At 37.3% G+C, this 19,618-nt stretch overlaps 1 protein-coding gene across 2 annotated transcripts in view; it reads right to left on the bottom strand.

Moving 5' to 3' along the window:
• Positions 1-611: 611 nt before the first annotated feature.
• Positions 612-19,618, bottom strand: part of LOC145674456 (torsin-2A-like) — a 76,100-nt gene continuing 57,093 nt past the window's right edge. For both annotated transcript variants that reach the window (XM_081744532.1, XM_081744533.1), the window contains exon 4: positions 612-4,439. In XM_081744532.1, the coding sequence (XP_081600658.1) occupies positions 3,097-4,389 (1,293 nt within the window). In that variant the 5' untranslated portion in view covers positions 4,390-4,439 and the 3' untranslated portion in view covers positions 612-3,096. The remainder of the gene's footprint in view (positions 4,440-19,618) is intronic.

Raw genomic sequence — 19,618 nt, 5'->3', positions numbered from 1 at the left:
TCCGCAATGGACTGGAACAATTAAGCAACTGGAGGTTATTTTCGCTGCCTTCCATGGTTACAATTATGCATTAGACAAGGGTGTAACGGAGCAATTGTGTGCTATAGTAAAAGAAAAATTTCCTGAGCTTCATGATAAGGTCATACGTACGTATGTTCGAACGAGGACATTTATCAGAATCAGACATCTGAACAAGAACTTAAAGGAACAAAGCATGAAGAAATCAGCTGCGAAGAGGGATCAGTTGTGGGCTTGTTCGTATCTTTGGAAATAAGAAGTTTGCAGTAGGACTAATTTCCACACCTTCTTTATACGGGGTAACATTTATTTGTTTAATAGTGGTGATTATGATTATGTGCTGTTCTGCCCGAAAACAGGTCTTTGACGCAAAAGATCCCTGGTGGTTTTCCATTGCGTTCCATGGGGGATGATGACTTATGTATAGGTAATAAGCTTTGACGAACGAGTTAGCTCTGTTGATAGAGCGATGAGCTTGCATTCGGAAGGTCGTGAGCTCGATTCTCATTGCCGCCAATCACCCTCACGGGTCTTTCAGGGTTTGCTTCAGTCTTACTAGGCAAATGCTGTGATGGTAAGTTGCAAATAGGTCCTAACAGAGTTTTCCAAATCCGTTTTTCGTTGTTAATGTTATGCAACGCAAATTACTGTAGTTGTAGCTGTTATAGTTATGCGCTTCAAAATGCCCTCTAAGTCATGATTTTTAGTAAAAAATATATATTTATATTCACACTCAAATTAAAAATAGGCCTGTATTAATACTCAGTAACAATAAGCGTAGCCTTATTGGGTCAAACAACTTTGTTTTGTGTCAAAATTTTGACTCGCAGAATGTTTCACACACACGAGATTTGCATTTTTTTAAAAAAATGAAAACGTTTCTACATTATTGAAAGGTGGTAAGGGAAAAATGTAATATAAATCAAACAATATGTATAAGAAGACCCATCTTTGAAGAAACTATATTATAATGGAATATAAAAGTTTTTTCTAAAAAAAAAAGAAAAAAAAACCTGCCTTCGTCTCCATAGCGAAGTTACTGTGTCCCTATTTTGCATGTTACAGTGATTTCCTCGGAAGGGTCGTTGATTGCGGCAACTTATGGAGTTTCACGTAGTAGCAGGAAAAAAAAATCTTCCTGCAGCCATCAGCGAGGTGACGCCAGCATGCCAACAACGAATCACAATTCAGAGAGCGGGAGTACCTGCTTCTTACTGAATTCTCTATGTCTGTGTGTCTTATTTACGAATTTTTCAATTTTGAGCTCTCTATTCAATAGATCAAAAACTACCTGAGAAAGTGATTAAATTTTTCGCGTAACTCTTACTGTTCCCGAGATATTGGCCAAACAATGACCGATTCCCAGAGATTTAAGGAGACATATCTCGGGAACCGTAAGTCACAGAGATGACATTGGTGCCAATCAATACGTCACAGAGATGACATTGGTACCAATCAATACCTAAGAGGATGGTAAATATTTTGGTACCAAATAGTAACCGGTGGCCACTATCCAACCGGCCACTGGTTTGGCCAATGGCCACCAGTTAATATCGGTACGACACCAATATCATCTCTCCATCACTTACCGTTCGTGATATTGGAAAAAGGGGCCGATTTCCAGAGATTTAAGGAGCCATATCTCGGGAACAGTAAGTTATAGAGATGATATTGGTGTTGATCAATACCTAAGAGAATGGTGAACATTTTGGTACCAAATAGTAACCGGTGGCCACTGATCAACTTGCTACTGGCCAATTGGCCATCCTTCCCCAGATATATCCCCAAAAAGTTCGAATTTCAGGAGATTTAAGGAACCATATCTCGGAAACTAAGTCACAGAGAGATGATATTTTGATAATTTTTGCGAGAAAGAGAAGGTGCGGATAAAAAGATTTACTTTTACATGTAGAAACAATTAAGAGTTATCCTTTCCACTCCATTCTTTTCATTCTGGCAATGCTCTTGGAGCATTCTCAACTGGTTATAGTTTGTTTTTGCTCAATTCATACGCGATGAATTTAATGCAAAGGGAACGTGTAAAAGCTTCGCTAATAAACACTTCATCTAAAGCAGTGTGTCTCAAACTATTCCTCAAGTGGAGACCAGTTTAATTAGAATGTTTGAAGGACCATCCTATACTTGTTCTCTTCTAAAGGAAATTTATCGTTTTTTAAAAATGTTTTGAACGCATACCATTATGCCAGTATACTTCTGTTCCAACAAAAGTATTAAAATTCTCTTAATTTTTATTTTGATATTAACAAAAGACACTGGTTAAAAAAAAGAAAAAAAGGAAAAAGATCACGTTTTCAAGAATATTTATAATAATACATCTACTTAAGTTTTTAAAGTTACTTTGTTAAATCCTAACTTTTGTGGAACCTTGAATAAAAAGTTGAGAAAAAGACAAAGTGCTTTGTGTGGAATATTGTACTGTATGGGTCAGAAACATGGACATTACGCAAAAAAAATATGATAAACGACTGGAAACTTTCGAAATGTGAGTGTGGAGAAGAATGGAGAGAATTAGCTTGGTCGCGCGTGGAAAACGAATGAGAGGGTGTTAGAAATAGTGGGTAAAAAGAACAATTTTAGATATTAAGAAGAGGAAGAGAAACTGGTTGGGACATTGGCTACAAATGAATGGTATCGTCAGGGACTTTTTAGAAGAATGGTCGCAGGAAAGAGGGAGGGGGCGAAGGAGACTACATTTAATGGACGATATCAACACAGAAAATCCGTACGTGAAGACGAAAAGGTTAGCTGAAGACCGTGAACATGAAAGGTTTCTCAGTTGCAGCAAGTGACCTGCCAATAATGGCAGAATACCTATAATAATGATGATTGAATTGTATAATCTAGTATGTCATCTATACCTTTTGACATTCTCAACTATCGTGTGTGAAACGCAAAATTACTTGAATTCTAATTTGCCTCTTTTCTCACTAATGTTCAATCTAAGAGCAGGGCAGACTTTGAGGCCCACAGTTTAAGAAACCCTGATCTAAAGTACGAGTAAAACACATCCTTTAAAAATAAATAAATAAACAAAAAGTTGGTTAATTGGAATTACTTTCAAAAAGCTTCTGCTAGAAGCTGGACTTTACTCCAAATTCTTTTGCAGCCTGAAGGAAAATAAGATTGGGACGTATCCCTATACCTGACTGATTCTAAAACCCTTTCCATTGTATTGCTTAACAACGGTAAATATTGATTAGAAAACACATCTTTAACACATTGTGTGACTGACCATTCATTTAACGGGAAAAACGGAATTAGGTAACTCATTACCGGGATTTGATTGAAATATTTTTCTAGTTTTGTGCTTAATTCTTCCATATATTTGTTGTGCCATTGCATAAAACTATCATATTTACGGCAATCTACTTCAAAGTCACAAGATGGAATACTCCATATAAAAATAAGTATTACATTGTACTTTTCATTAACACTGATCATTTCGAGAGATCGCACAAATTCAGACACAATTTGTATTACCTCGAGAGACTTCAAATTAATTGAATCAACTACAATTAAATTAAGATAGCAATCGGACAAATTTGCGTTTACTTGAGCAAATATTTGTTGTAATAAATTTTTAGTAACGTTACTTGGTAGGGCATAATACAAAGAATTTGTATTTGATGACAAATATCGACGTAGCAATGATGCTACCAGAGTTTTACCAACCCCAACGCTACCGTAAAAATTGAGAACTAAGGGAGTGTAATCATAACGTGCTTGGTTTTCAACAAATCGATTTAAAGCATCTATAATTCTGTTAACAGCTATTTGTTGTCCATATACTTGAGTAGAAACTACCTTCACTAGAATATCTACATTCAAGTTCGAGGAACAATTAGGATGATTCGCAAGAAAAGTATCTAGCGATACAGGAGAGTACGATAACACTTTATCATTCAGATACCCATAATATAAACATAAATAAGATGCACAAACAACCAAGAAAAAAGTACTACCATAAACACACTTACAAACTCGTCGATTAGCCTTCGGTGGTTGCTGGGAAACGTGGTGGATGATGTGTCTCCTTACACCACCAAAAAGAGGTGATGTCACTTTTTTCTGCACTTTGTGAAGATCATTTCTACTTTCATTTAATTTACAGTGGAAGCTGTTGTTCTCGATGTAACGTTTACAAATGTTTTCTTTATATTTTACCTGGCTTCTCCAAAAATACGTTGTATGAGTTGCTGAGATAGTTTTTTTCTTCTTTCCATTACCATCCCCTAAGGACAATTTCTTGAAACTACAAACGCTGAACTCATCTCCGTCCGAGGGTGAATTAGAATATGATGATAAAAATGAAGATCGTCGTGATGTAGACTGCTTCTTTAAGTGTTCCATTTTACAGCTGCAGGTGAATGTACTGGGAAACTGTTGTACTCATGTGTCACCTGAAAAACAAATCATCTGTGAGGTTTTCATTAGCATCCAAATAGTTCTAGTTATCAAGAAACCGTATCACAAATAAGCCAGACTTTGTAGTCTGAAGAGCGCAACTGCAAGTTTTGAAATTGCAAGTAAAACTAATTTAGTTCCTCTTTTTACAATATACTTTTAAAGTAAGATTTATGTTTCCCTAGTTTGCTGACAGCAGAAAGATAATATATGATCAGGACCTTTCGCAGGTCAAAATATGGTTGCAGAAGAATGTTCCCCCATATGAATCTCCGAGAGGGGGATGTCTTGAGAAGGACTATTGGATGAGAGAGTAACAATGTGAAGAAAACTGATAGAAAAAAAGAAAAGCAAGAGGAAAAGGTTTAAGATAGGAACATGGAACGTACATACCATGTTACAGGAAAGGATATGACGAAATCTTAAAGAAGAAACGAAACAAAATAATCTAGATTTGATAAGGGTTTGTGAAGTTTGATGGGAAGGTAATGGGATGTTGAACAGTGAAGGATATAGAATGTTTTACTCAGGTAAAGAAAAGGGCAGTCATAATGGTGTAGGGATAATTTTTGGTAAGCGCTTAAAAGAGAAGGTAGTGAAAGTAGAATGTGTTGACGATGTGTTACGATGTTAAGACTTAAAGGAAAAAGAAGGATGTAGTAGTGATATAGACATATGCACCGAAGACTTCGTACACAATTGAAGTAGTACAGGAAAATTATGAGAAAATAGAAATTATAGACAGGGAAAATAAGGGTGCATGTGTAATTGTAATGGGAGTTTTCAATGCAGTTGTGGAAGAAAAACAGGAAAGTAGTGTGGTTAGTAAATATGGTTTACGTGGAAGAAATTAAAGGCGAGAGGGACTGGTTAATTTCTGCAATCAAAATTCACTAGTAATTGGGAACACTTCAATCAGCACAAGGGTAGAAATACATGTAAATCCTCAACAGACGGCCGAAGATATCAAACTGACTACGTTATGATTCAAGAAAAGTATCGGAATAGTTTGAACGCTAAGACCCTTTCCGAGGTCGACAATTTCTCTGATCCTAATCTCTTGCTGCCGAAGTGGATATCTGAAAAAGTCGTAGGCATCGATAAGTTGAAAAATGCGAAGTAAGAAATCTTTTCGTAGAAAATTTCAAAGAAAAGTACTCACACGAGGAAAGGTGCAGGTGTTAACAGACGGTGGAAATATTAAACTTTGCACACAGTAGGCTGCAGAAAAAGTAGTAGGTTACCGCGAACATAAAACGGCTAAGAAACCATGGATTAGAGAAGAGCATGTTGCAGAAAACGAAGGAGTAGAAAGAGGCTGATGCAAAAAGGGAAAGAATGATGTACACGAATAAATGAAAGACACAGCAAGGGAAAAGTTTTATAAATGAAAATGCGACGACAGAAGAATTGGGAAATATGAGGAAATGTACAAGGAGGTGAAATCTATGGAACTGCGGAGGAAACCAGGGGGTATTAACCCGGGAAAGCCCATACTTACTACAAAATGGGCATTGAATAATTTTCTTGTGTTTTGCGTCCTTTATAGACACTAAATCGAGATTATCGGGAAAATATTTCCATACGTGTACCCAATGTGGAGAAATAGAGGTGTCCCCTGTAGGGGACACTGGGCATTAGAAATACAATGGGCATATATTGAAACGACTATTGACTTAAAAGATAGAGGTTTTATTGTAAATAAAATATAAATGAATACAAATATCACGTAGTTTTCGCATATGATACTTGTGTGTTTGTGGCACAAACCACACCTCTTTATGCGCACTTCTGTTGTACATGGTCCTTAGCGTCAGAGTTGAGGGGAAAGCCATTCGGAACTCGTTGATCTAATGGTGCACTACAAGTGACACTCTTCACAGATGGTTTCCCATAAATACCGCAGTAAATTTGAACAATCATTCTACGAAATTGACAATGAGTTTTTAACATTGGCCGCATTCTTTTAGCATTAGCCTTGCATTATGAGAATGGCATCCATACCAAACGCGAAGAGAGGGAACCACCATTTTTTCCCTTGGAAAGCAATTCGCATTGAGTGTACATTTTTATCGAATCTGTCGACTCCCCCTATATATTTATTGTATTTTTGAATAAGAGATGGGCTGTCCACAGAGATTTTTGTAACTCACAATACTATTATCGTGCCATATCACTTTTTGCTGCGAAAGAGAACGAACTTCTCTTCTTATTCTTCAGTGCCTCTGTCTCTTGCAACGGTTATTTCTGGATACGGTTCTCTCGTACTGTATCAGTGCCTCCATTTCCATGCGCTGACAAAGTTTCAATAAGTGACAATGTAAAAAGTTATCAAAATAAAAATTGTAAAATCCAAGGCCTTGCGGTAATCTAGACTCCATATCCAAATCAACACCTGGACCTAGACCAAGATCTCTTGATATGGTAGCTTGCTATACTGAGGTTTCTGATAGGGTTCAAAAGCAATCAAATAACCTGTCCGGGTGGCAGCGACCACAGTTTATAGTCAAATCTTAGTGGATTTTCTAAAATTTCATGGAGCTTGAGGCTGACAAGAAAATTAGCTTCACGTAATAATCACACAAAGCACAACCTACTTACACATAAAAACGTAATCAAACAGATTGGGCTAGGGAAATTTGATTAGGTTTGGTTTAGTTATGTAAACTTCAGCAATACAATGCAGTTTTTATAATTGTTTTTTTTTTTAAATTTTTTACTTTACTTACAGCAATGAGTAGCATTGTTATGTAGCAGTTAGATAAATTCATCTTGAAAACCTTTCTGTAGACAAGAACCGTTCTCGAAGGCTTTTTTCGCCTCTGAGGAAAACTGGACGTAAATCAAACTTAGTATATAATAAGCAAAGTATCGCGTATCTATTTTGTATACAGTGTCAGAAATCTACGACAAAATATATATAAGCTATGTTCTCAAAATCGGAAATTATACAAAGAAACAGATTATGTACGTACAGTGCCCAGTGTCCCCTACAGGGGACACCTTCTTTTTGCAAAATTATAAGTACTTTTATTCATTTGTGACCAAACCTTACATTTTATATGTGAACATGAATATTTCAAGATAATAAATCAAGAGTTTAAAAAAATATAGTCACTTGTTTCCTTTCTTGGCAGCCATTTTAATGCAATGAAGTGTGCAAACAGCCACTCAGGCCGCAGAATGCTTAATTCTGTACTTCATATCTCTGCCGCTAGGTGGATCTAAAATCGCACAGTAGTGCTAGGTGATCTTCAGAATAGATACTTTCCAAAACTCCAAACATAACCGAAATACTTCCTTCAGGTGGAAAATAGGAGGCATTTAAACTGCTGTCCCCTGTAGGGGACACCGGGCTTTCCCGGGTTAAGATGTCAGTAGAAAATAAGAATGGAAGGTAGTCTTCCTGGAGTCTTAGGAAGATGGAAAGAATATGTTGAGGACTTGTATGAGAGTAGGAATAGACCATGTGGCCTAGATGTTGAAGTAGAAAATGAGGTACGCGAAGATGATAAAGGGTTTAATATTCTTAGGAATGAGTTTGGAAAAGCCATATCCAAGATTAGGAATGGAAAGGTCACCAGGATAGATAATATACCAATCGAATTCATTAAGAATATGGGAGACAAGAGCAAGAAAGAATTTTACCGACTATGCAATTGCATATATGAAACGGCAGTGGCCTATAGATTTCCTGAAGATAATCGTGATACAGTTCGCTAAGAAATCGAACCCAGAGAAATGTAAGAACTACAAAACTACGATTAATAGTTCTGTACTATTGAATAGATGTTGGTTGGGAAAATTGTAACAACTTATAAAATGATGGAATACGTGACAACTGTCAAAAAACACGGAGTTGCCAACACTGATGAAGCTGAGTATGCCCTAGTATTCTGTGTTTGAAATCGTCGGAGTGGAGTTCGTGCGTGCGAGTAGCAGTAAGGTGAAATGGCTGCCGTAATACAAAATCCGCCAAATGTGCAGTGATCTCTGTCATACGAATTCTCAACGCCAAAGGACAGATTGCAGCTGACATCCATCTAGAACTATGTGCCACTAACGAACCAATGGTAATGAGTGAAGGGAAGATCACACAATAATGAAGAATGTTTCAGGAAGAGTGGGAAATGTTCATGACAATGAGTGTAAAGTAAGACCTCGTGTTCACATGGGCGATCTGATGAAACGCGTTAACGAGAAAGTACGATCAAATCCCTGGTTCACAATAATTTGAACTCACTAGAGTTCCTTAAAGTTCCTACGAAAACCGTGCATAGTTTTCTTACTAAAGCTGGATTATAAGAAACTATGTATGAGGTGGGTGCCAAAAGCGTCGACAGATGCTCACAAAGGTCAGACAGACAGGTGCGCGTGACTTTTTGGCCCGCTGGGGGGAGGAAGGGGATGACCTCTTTTCTCACAATGACGGGGAATGAAACCTAGATATCGTACACTACTTGGGAGTCGAAGCAGCAGTCAATGTAATGGCGGAACACTGGTTCTCCTAAAGCGAAGAAATTTAAACACCATTAGTTCACAAAATTATTTCAACCGTGTTTTGGGACCAAAAGTGTGATTCTTGTGAAACTCTTGGAACCAACACGAACAATGACATCAGATGTGTATTGCTCAACACTGAATAATCTGCAACATGTGATCCAAAATTGGCAGAGAGGAATACTACGCTCCGGAATTCTTGTGATCCATGACAACGTCTCCATAGTATCCATATCGAAATATCATGAATCGTATCTCGTAAAAGTTTCCCAATATCATCAAAGACGGGTTGGTGAGAGAAATGTAGGCATTCAATAGCTACCATCTTGCAGAAAGTCAGTTTGCAATTTATAAATGATTAGATTGCTACCTACTTCAAAATTTCTACAGATCGAGTGTTAGACTGCTTTGCTTATCGTAAAAATGTAATTACATAATCCTTAAATTACAATTCCAATCAGCCGACAAAACTTCACAGAAAGTTTTGTGGATGCTGTGATCTTAGTAAACTTTCCTTGACGAGCTGGATAATCCCTGAATAAACAGTATACGTGACGTAGTAGGTTATACATATTCCAGTCCACCGATTCAACACTAGTTTGTATCGCACATGCAAGCCAGACGCCCTGAAATTTACCAAGATTTTCCTTGAGTTGCTGCTGATCGTTCTGATATAATCCTGGAAACAAGAAATTAACTTTAACCTTTAAACCATCCATGCAAATTTCTAACGATTTTATCAGTGGCAAAGGGAAAATTCCTTCCAGAAACTGGTTTAACAATTGAGGGGTTGAGCGCAACAGTGGTCTAACCCACATTTTTAAAAATGGAGAAAAATCAAGTTAAACAAATGTGCTTTTTGTACAATACACCTAAAGCAACCACAAGTGTTTGAATGTGTCATATACTGTACATATATATATTGTACAAAAAACGTGTTTAACTTGATTTTTCTCCATTTTTAAAAATGTGGGTTAGACTACTGTTGCGCAAACCCCCTCAATTCTTCTGTAGAGATTTTCATCAGGAACACACTGATCAGTAAGGCGTAACAAGTTTTTCATTGTCATGGACTCAAAATCAATATTCATTTACGCCTTCTGAATAACTTTTTATTTAAAGCTTTATCGAAGCAGATAAGAAGAAACTCGCAAGCTTCAAGCAGTTTTGCAGCTGCTCTCATGCCTCCCAGCAGGACATTGAAAAATATAGGGCAGTTTGGTTTATAAAATAAGACAGTTTGAGATATATATTAGGGTGGTCCAGCATAGAATGATAAAGAAAAAAGATCTCTGATCTAAACGCATAGTTACCAGTTTTAATCCATGTGGTCTAAATATGCTAATGAAAAATTTCATCGCAGTAAAAAATATTTAGAGGTCGCTCAAAGCCTTCAATTATGCTCCATACCTGTTATTTGAAATCTTGAACATATTCGCATTTAAGCGGTGATAGACCTTTTCGTTGTTTTGTGTAATGCTTGTGAATTTCATCCAAAAACATTTAAAGTGGCCAGGATTTCGTAATAGGGGGAGAAGGGGTCCATGACATGAAATAACCCTGTTACAACAATATTCATTTTTGACTTACACCCCCCCGTTTCCTCCACGCAAAGCTGCTCATAAGAGTAACTAAACGCTTGCTGTAGCTTTTTTTTTTTTTAACGCTGATTCTTCTTTTTCTCGTTTCTTTTTGTTTAATCCTTCCTTAATTTTTCCATTTTTTAGTTTCGAAGTGGGTCCATACTCCCCCCCCCTGGGTACGTGCCGGAAATGGCGTTTCTAGTGTAGGCATAAATATAAGACATGTAAATCCACAACTAGAAGAGAAATAGAGTTATATTTATGATTAGTATCGTCTAAAATACGGATAAATTTCACCTAATTAATTATGCACCTCCCACAAATTTGGAGAACATATTAGAGGTCCAAATATTCCACTGTTTCAACGTTTCCAAGAGTTTTGACCAAACCTTAAGCATTATAATTTGTGGAAGTGGCAGTTGTTCATTGAGATATGGAACACGTACGTTCCGTAAGGGGCTGGACTCACATTACCAATGGGACGTTGCCTTCTTATCGGTGTCACCTGTACAAGGCAAGTCACTAGCAGCTCACTGTCGTATTTCTCCTTTATTGATGTTGGAATTGTCGAATGGTACACAGTAGGCAAATGTATTTGCGCGACATTTACCTCTTGCTTTGGCCTGTTGCATTTCCTATACTTCGTCCAGCGCAACGTATTTCGGGTGCTTGTGATCCCGTCCTCGCTCGTTGTATACATTTTTGTGTGAAATACTTTTTCCCTATTTTCGCATTGTCTATTCACTTCCAAAGGGTCACGTTCCTTCTACATTCTGGGTGTCTCTAACGTCCTCCTGAAAATGACAAATATTAGCATATTTTTGTGAGGTTCCCCTTTGACTCCTCCTGTGGTAGCAATTAGCAGCTAATATTTTGTATGTGATTGTTTGGTAGACTGGGGCTTCACATGTCACCGACGATTCTTACAAGGAACCTACTGGAAGTCGGGACAGCAAGTAAATGTCGCAGTCTAAATGACTGAGTGCATTAAAAAACACCCCACACCATTTCACACTCACACTCCCCTTCATTTCTAGACTTGCTGTGCAACACCACCCAATAATGTGATACACAAAAACATTTACGCATCGAACAGAATACAAGTAATTGGAAGCATCTTAAACAATAGATCGAAACGGAACATACAAATTTTGCCTATTCATACGCAAAAAAAAAAAAAATATTTTTAATTTTGAAGGCACGTAGCACTTTAATACATATTCAGAGCTTATTTACGCACTTGCAAGATTAAACATTGGCATACATGTATATTCGGCTGAAAAATAACATTGTTAAAAAAATTTTAAATGAGCGCTTTTGCGAAATTACAAGGCATTTTCGGCATTTTTAAAATGAACTTGGTGTTACCAACGGCATCTTGTCAGCATTATCCATAACCGAAAATCGAAGAAAAAAAAAAGTTTGGCATACTCTACTAAAAACAGTTCAATAATTTCTTACTTAACGATCAACATTTCAGTACACTTATGCAATTGGTGTTATATATCATACAATATTATAGGTGCTCATGATACGGAAGTTGCATTTTGCAGATTATACATCAATAAAAAGTTGTTTCGTGTACTTATATCATGGAATAACCGAAAGATTAATGTACACTCATGTCCAAAATGATTGTCGCATACCTATAACTGTCTTCTTATAAGAATATAATTAGATGATTTTGCAGGGTACTTTTAATACTGATACAATGTGTATAATCGGGAAATGTATATTTGTGGTAACTTTCATAGGAAAAGAATTATAAATACGAAAATTAAAATGAGTAAAATAAAATTTCCTAAATGGACAAAAAAGTTTTATTTTCCTTTTATTGTTCTTATTTGCTACTCTTTTGACATGAAATTTGTCACATACATGTCTTTGCCGATTATTCACATACGGACATAAGAAATACCGGGCGAAATAGTTATCAAATTATATTCCTACAACATCATTTATAGCCATGCGACAATAATTTTGGACATGAGTGTACATGTGAAAAGCTCAATTTAACGTAAGAATATATACAGTGGCGGATCCAGGATACGATCAAGAGAGGCTAAACCATAGTTTGCCGCTTTGTCCAGTGTAAAGCAGGATTGAAGCCCATTTGATAAGTGTATACCTGAGCGTCAAGGGAGGATATAGCCCCTACAGCCCCCCTTGGATCCGCGCCTAAATATATAATTGTAATATCGACCAGCTTCGTTAGAATTTTTAGTAGTTATCTATGTCCAAGCCAAGACTAGATCAGACCTTCACCTTACATTATGGAGTCGTAATTGAAATGTACCTACATTTTTCATACTTCACCATTTCTTTTCCAGGAAACAGTTTTATCTCAAAACTATAGTAAGTAAAAGCATTTCAAACAAATCGAAGAAATGAATGTATTAAATACGGAGAATCAACGTAATAAAGCAATTTCTGTACTACGTCACCTAGTAAAATGCCTCTTGACTATCTCAAACTGTTTCTTACAAATGTATATTATGGACAAAGTCTCTCCCTGATATCCAACATTAGTAACGAAAGAACAAAGAATGATAGAAGCATGTGGTCTGAAAACATCGCTTCTATGATACTTCAACATTTTGCCACAGCTTGTGCTGCCATCTACTGCAACTGACCGCAGCGCGACAGTCATTTGTTTAAAAATTGTGTGAACACAGCAGAAAGCGAAGTGTGTGCTGTGGTATTATTTTCTTAGACACCTTGATGTGCTACATGGCTCTCCAATTAGAGGAACACCAAGTATAATCCTTCAATTGGACGGAGCTCCTCCACACTGGTGTACTGATGTTCGTTCATTTCTCGATGGAACTGTTCCTGACCGATGGATGGGGGAGAGATGACCCAACACTATGGTCCCCACGATCCCCAGACATAACCCCCCTTGATTTCTTCCTGTGGGGTTATGTTAAAGACAGGGTTTACGCAACACCTTTCCGTGATATTGCAACACTCAGAAACAGGATAAGGGTCGCAATAGACACAGTGACTCCTGAAATACTGAGTAACATGGATGGAAAGTGAATATCGCATGGATGTCTTAAGGGCAACTAATGGTATATATGTGGAAATCCTCTAAATCAGGTAAAAAACTGAGTTTCCGTATTATTTGCCGCAAACCGCATGCTTCTATCATTCTTAGTTTTCTTGTTATTAATGTCTGTTATCAGGGAGAGTATGTCTACCCTGTACTTTTATTCTTTTGTTTGATTACTGAGACTAAGACTCAATGCATTTAGATTGATCAACGAACTTAAAAAGTTCCTTACTGAATTCTGTCTGTATGTGTTATTTGCAAATTTTTCAATTCTGAGCCCTCCATTCGATCGAGCGAAAGTGATGGAAGTTTTCGCGTCACTCTTACCGTTCCTGAGATATTGGCCAAAATATAGTTCCAATTTCAGGAGAATTAAGGAGTAATTTTGGGAACCGTAAATCAGAGAGAGAGAGATGGTATTTTGAGAATTTTTGCGAGAAAGTGCGGATAAAAAGACTTACTTTTACATGTAGAAACAATCTCAGTTATCCTTCCTACTCCATCTCTCCATTATTTTAAAGTTTGTTCTGGCAATGCTCTCGAAGCATTCTCAACTGGTTTTGATCTACGTCTTGGTGAGACAACGAAGTTCTGAAAGACTGGTACTATTATTTAAGCGGACTAGAACCTAATTAGAACATAAATCCAATGTAATTGTCAGATGCAGATACCATCATGTAAGATCACCTAGTACAAAGCAGGTCATTCTTCATCATACTATCTAGAATTCAAAAACGCTGGATTACAGGACCACGCAAAAAGTTCTGCCTCTTGCATTTAGAGAAACATATACACTTCGCAGTTTTAAGTTGAACCTGATTACTGGAGATCAGATGTTAGGAAAAATGCTTATTTCATAATGTTCAAAAATAATAAGTTCATTTGGGTAATCTTTGCTTCAATTTCAGTAACATTTCTTTTCCCTACCTCACTCTATATTTCCTATATCATTGTGTAAATGCCTAATACTGCCTACTCTGTGCATTTTCTTCAAAATCAATACTTCATTTGGATAGTTACATAGATCTCTTCTTAGGGGGGTGCACACTATTTCAGTGGTAGAGCGCTCACCTCTGGTGCTGGGAATGCCTGGTTCGATTCTAGGCAAAGTGAGTTTGTAGTAAACAACCGTGCCCGTGAGTTCTCAGGGTTCTCCCACATTCTTGTTCCACCAATTAATTCAGTCATTCACTTTCATTTATAATCCGTAAATGAAATGAAATTAGTTAGAATGAAGTTAATCTTTCAGTTTAACACCCCTCGGTTGTACTCTTTAGGCTAAACGAGACGATGTTTAAAGTGAATGATTTCAGAATTGGTGGAATGAGAAAGTGGGAGGAAACGGGAGTACCCCGAGAAAATCCACGGACACTATGCTTTCCACGACAAGCTTATTTGGCCGAGGACCGAACCAGGGAACCCACGCACTAGAGGTAAGCGCTCTACCGCTGAGACACCGCTCCACCCCCCGCGATTTTGAAATGAAAAACTGAAATGTTTTGCATCGCAGGACTATGCCGGTTAGGCTAAAGGAGACTGATGAGAAATGAATGAAATGGTGAAATGAAGAAAGTGGGAGGAAACGGAAGGACCCCAAGAGAACCAACGCAAACTGTGTCTACCACAAAGCTCATTTGGCGCGAGCTGGGATCGAACCACGGACCCCATGCACCAGAGGTGAGCGCTCTACAACTGAGCCACCGCCCTCCCAGCAGTTTTGTTCATATTTCATAAATATTCCATTAATAACCTAACAATATGGCCTAACTCATTTGTACTGAAAAATCTGAGGGGTATTTTATTCTTGATGAATACTTTTCGGAAGATTTTCTCAACGACTCGTGATTTTCTCACATTTAACAAATGCATATTTCATTAATATTTTTCATGGTGTCTAGCAAATTTCTCTCGGCAATTTCCAGACTTTTCCCGACCATTTCCAAATTTTTCCCGACTCATTCTAAAAATAAAAAAAAATAAAAAAAAGTTTTCGTAAAATTAGGAAAGGTTGAATGTAATGAAAAAGTGTACAAGTCCTTACCTGATCATAGAATGTCTCCTTCATATATGCAATGAAACAATCTAATCATGCATTTTTTTGATCTCCTCCTCTATGGTAGCAACTTGTTCTGACAACTGATTTACGATTTTCTGATTCTTTGCTTCAAGTTCCTTTCGTCTCTGTTTTATTCTTCTTTATTTAGCGGCCCAGCGATCTTTTTCTGACCACTTTTCTGCGGTGTTCTTCGGCTTCCTTGAATCTCGCGTATGCGTTTCTCATTGATAGAATCCTCTGTTTTGGGATAGGAAGGGCTTGTAATCCACCAGCCTCACTGACAGCATCATACACTACACGCTGCGCCACTAAAGAATCCTCGGACAAATTTTCAACTACTATTTCCCTGTTTACCGAAAAACCCCTTTCTAATGCTGCATTACCGTGGGAAAGAATTAGGGATATCTTTACTATTTTGCACAGATATACATCATTTGGTGGTAACACACTCATCCAGAAGTCATCAAATCTGTGTTCATTTCTTTTGTACGACTCCCCCGCACATGTGTCTGATCTACTAGAGCATTGCATTCTCTGTCTGCCTTTTCTGCATCAGACGCTGAGACAATATTACTCTGCACTAAAATGTCGAACGTTGCTCTCATTTGTTTAACAGCTTCTTCCTGTGAATGACCAACGGTTAAGGGATTAAGAAACGTCAGCGCTTTTGTAAGGGAATATTTTAGCGGGGACCTCTCCTGCAGCTTGGACACTAAATGTTGATAACATTCACGTACTTGCTTCCGGAAACAACATTTTCTTTTCACTAACTTCTGTACATCTCAGTGCTGACCTAGTTGCATACCCATGGTTAATTTTCGGGTATGCGTATTAAATTAATATATGTTTTCACTTTTCTCCATAACATCAATAGCATTGATACTCTTCCTGTCCATTATTTCTTTTTTAACGAAGCGAAACATCAATACTTTCAATAACTGAGTAAGGTTACCATGAAAATGGAGTCATAGGAGTGTCTGACATATTCAGTCAGGGAAGGCTCACAGTCCTCAGCAAGAGATTGAAAAAAAAAAACGCTAATTTTGCATACAGCAACTTGTTGTTCAAATTTCTAGCTACTATTCTGAAACTTACAGTTGGGTTCTTTGTCTGTTCCCTTAACCGTTTCAACATACTTTCTCACATGCGGTAATATTTCTTGGCTTCGCTTGGCTACCTTCGCATTTTCTACCCAACGAATATGGCAAAATGGAAGTGGAAACAATGACGAACCTGTTATTTCAGAATGCTGGGCACGCCTTGCTGGTACCATTTCGTACAAGTTATACTGTACAAGGTTCTAAGAAAAGAAATCAAATCCAATCCAGTTTTTTGTATGCCAGTCTTAAAACCACCGTGAACAACGTGAAGACCACACGAGCCAAGTTCAAGGAGCTGTGGAGCGTCTGTACCAAGAGAAGCACAACGTTCCTCTTTCATTAGCCGTAAAAGCGCCCAATTTACATTTGGCCCATCCATTGAAACTTGCCAAAGCTTAAATGGATCAAGCGATTGCAATACATTCTGCAAACCTTGTAGTAGGTCTGTAGCTGTACTATGATTCATAAAAACAGAATTCAAATACCGTGTTCTGACTGTTCGTGTTATCGTCCCAGAAGCGTACACTTACATCCATTTGAGTTCTTTGGCAAATCATGATAAATCATGGCAAGACTACACGAGTATGTTCGGTGCTGAGCTAGTTCGTGGCTTAATCGACGATTACGTAAATAAACGCTAACCTAACCTAACGTAAATTAAACTTACTTCAAACTGTTTACCAAACGTTTCAACCAAATCTTGCTTTTTTTTTTTCTTTTTTTTTTTTTGTCCAAATTTCCACGTGGTTGGCCTACGTTAGATTATTTAAAGTTAATTAAGTCAGGTTTAAAATATACTAGAATTCTTAACGTTACACTTACTGTTCTGCACAAAGTAAAATCTTGCCCAACTTTGTGTATTAGTTCAAGTTACAACATTCTAATAACTTGTTTTTAAATTTTAAAAAATGAGGTACACAATAAAGTAAACATTTATTTTGAGCAGAACATTTCAAACATATTACTGTCTTTAGGTTAGGAAAACTTTGCTTAGGTGTTGGTTATTGTTGTTGTTGTAATAGTTGGTAAAATAAACTTATTTATGACGGCAGGAATGTTTAATACTCAAAATTGACATGCCTGTAATTCATGGCATAGTAAGAAATGGCATGTGGTTTGCCGTGACACTAAAACAACTAGCCTTTAAAGTGTTGAATTATTTACGAAATCAGTGCCCAGCTAAACTTACCTGTACGTGAAAAACAATCCAACATTTAATTTATACTAAATATTATATACGCATAGTACGATGCAACGCCCAGTTAACCACCCGTTACTCTTGAAACGCAAAAGCTTTTCTGCTGTCAGCAAACACTGTTGCCAAACACTCACTCACCACTCTTCTTCCCCCAGCACCACAGCAGGAGACAAACCGCGCGCCTCACATAAATCGCAGAAAATCCACAGTGTACGAGATGCAACGCGTACCACGTGACCGCTTCTACGTAGAAAATAGAAAAACGGTTGAGATGGATCGCGATGTATTTAGGAACATTTTTTTTTTTTTTTTTTTTTTAAATACGATGTAAACGTACTACATCCCGATGCATTTAGGAACGCGAGGTTTATCGGAGTCGCTCCGACAAGCGTCAGCATCATTTCCAACATATGGAATTTAATTCCATTTTTCCCAGACTTTTTTTTCGCAAATTCCAGACAAATCCCCAAATTCCCGACCATTTTTTAAATTTAAGACAAATTCCCGACTTTCCCGATTTTCCCGACTGCTAGACACGAATCCTGCGTAGTTCGCTTTCATAATATCCACAAGGAGTATTTTACTCTTTTGGTCAATTTTTTTGAACACTCATGTGATTCTTTATGTTTTAAAAAATACTTCATTGATAACCCTAAACTATGGCATAAGTAATTTCTTATGAAAATATCTATAAGACGTAGTTTATTTTATTTATTTATTTATTTATTTATTAAGTTTTCCTAATTTCGTATTTCGTAGAATTTTATTCGTATTTCACAAGAAAATGTTTAATAAGCTGCAGTACAACATTATTTACTTTAAGGAATCAGAGCAAGCAAGTTTAGTGCTGTGGCCTGTAGTTTTATTATATAACACATTACTGTAAGAAATCAAAAATAGCTAATAAAATTTCTGTAAGAAATATCAAATTTCCTCTGGAAATTAACTACTAAGGGAACACGTACGCTGTCAGCAGCGGAATCAGCTGCAAAAATTGTCCCTTATTCGCAAGAAAATTATCCAGAAAATCAACATGAGGTTCATTTGGAGACCAGTGTCCCGCTCAGCACCGAGGCTATAACAGGTGCGGCAGTGAAACTGATTTTGAAACCTCTACCAGTGATACACATTTATTCACAGCGATATAAAAGAAATACAACATGAATTTACAATGCTTGCAATTTGTGATTAATGTTTCTGAACAACTTTCGTACCTTGCAGACATGTCAAGTACAAAAATGTCCGTCACTTGAAAATGACATCGCGTAGGTTCCCCCCCCCCCTCTTTTTCTTCACACACATTCTGTTACGTTTAGTCGAAAAATAAAAATATGTAAAACGTTTGTTAATAAAATCTCCGTTTTAAAATAGCAATAGCTTCGTGAGATACTCGTAATTGAGTGACCTTGGCAGTGCCTGTGGTGAAGTGCACGAGCTTTCCGCTCTGTGTCGCTAGTTGTAGCTGCAGCCAGCTGCTTGCTGCTTAACTGGCGGACGGCGTATTTTAACATAGGTACTACTAGAGTGAAGTTCGAAAACACGAATGGGGATTGTGAAATGGAGGTGTTAATATTTGAAGTTACTACGACAGGAACCAGTGGATTTTGGCTGCAAGGAGACAAAAGGAATATCTAACTACTAAATTGCTCAGTAAGGAAAACAGGTTTGGAGACAGAAAAAAAAGAA

This window comes from Thermobia domestica, chromosome 17 (genome assembly GCF_964235325.1).
Source record: "Thermobia domestica chromosome 17, izTheDome1.hap1.1, whole genome shotgun sequence".
Lineage (NCBI taxonomy): Eukaryota > Metazoa > Arthropoda > Insecta > Zygentoma > Lepismatidae > Thermobia > Thermobia domestica.
Note: the sequence above shows the minus strand (reverse complement) of the source record. Positions and strands in the feature narration are given on the sequence as shown.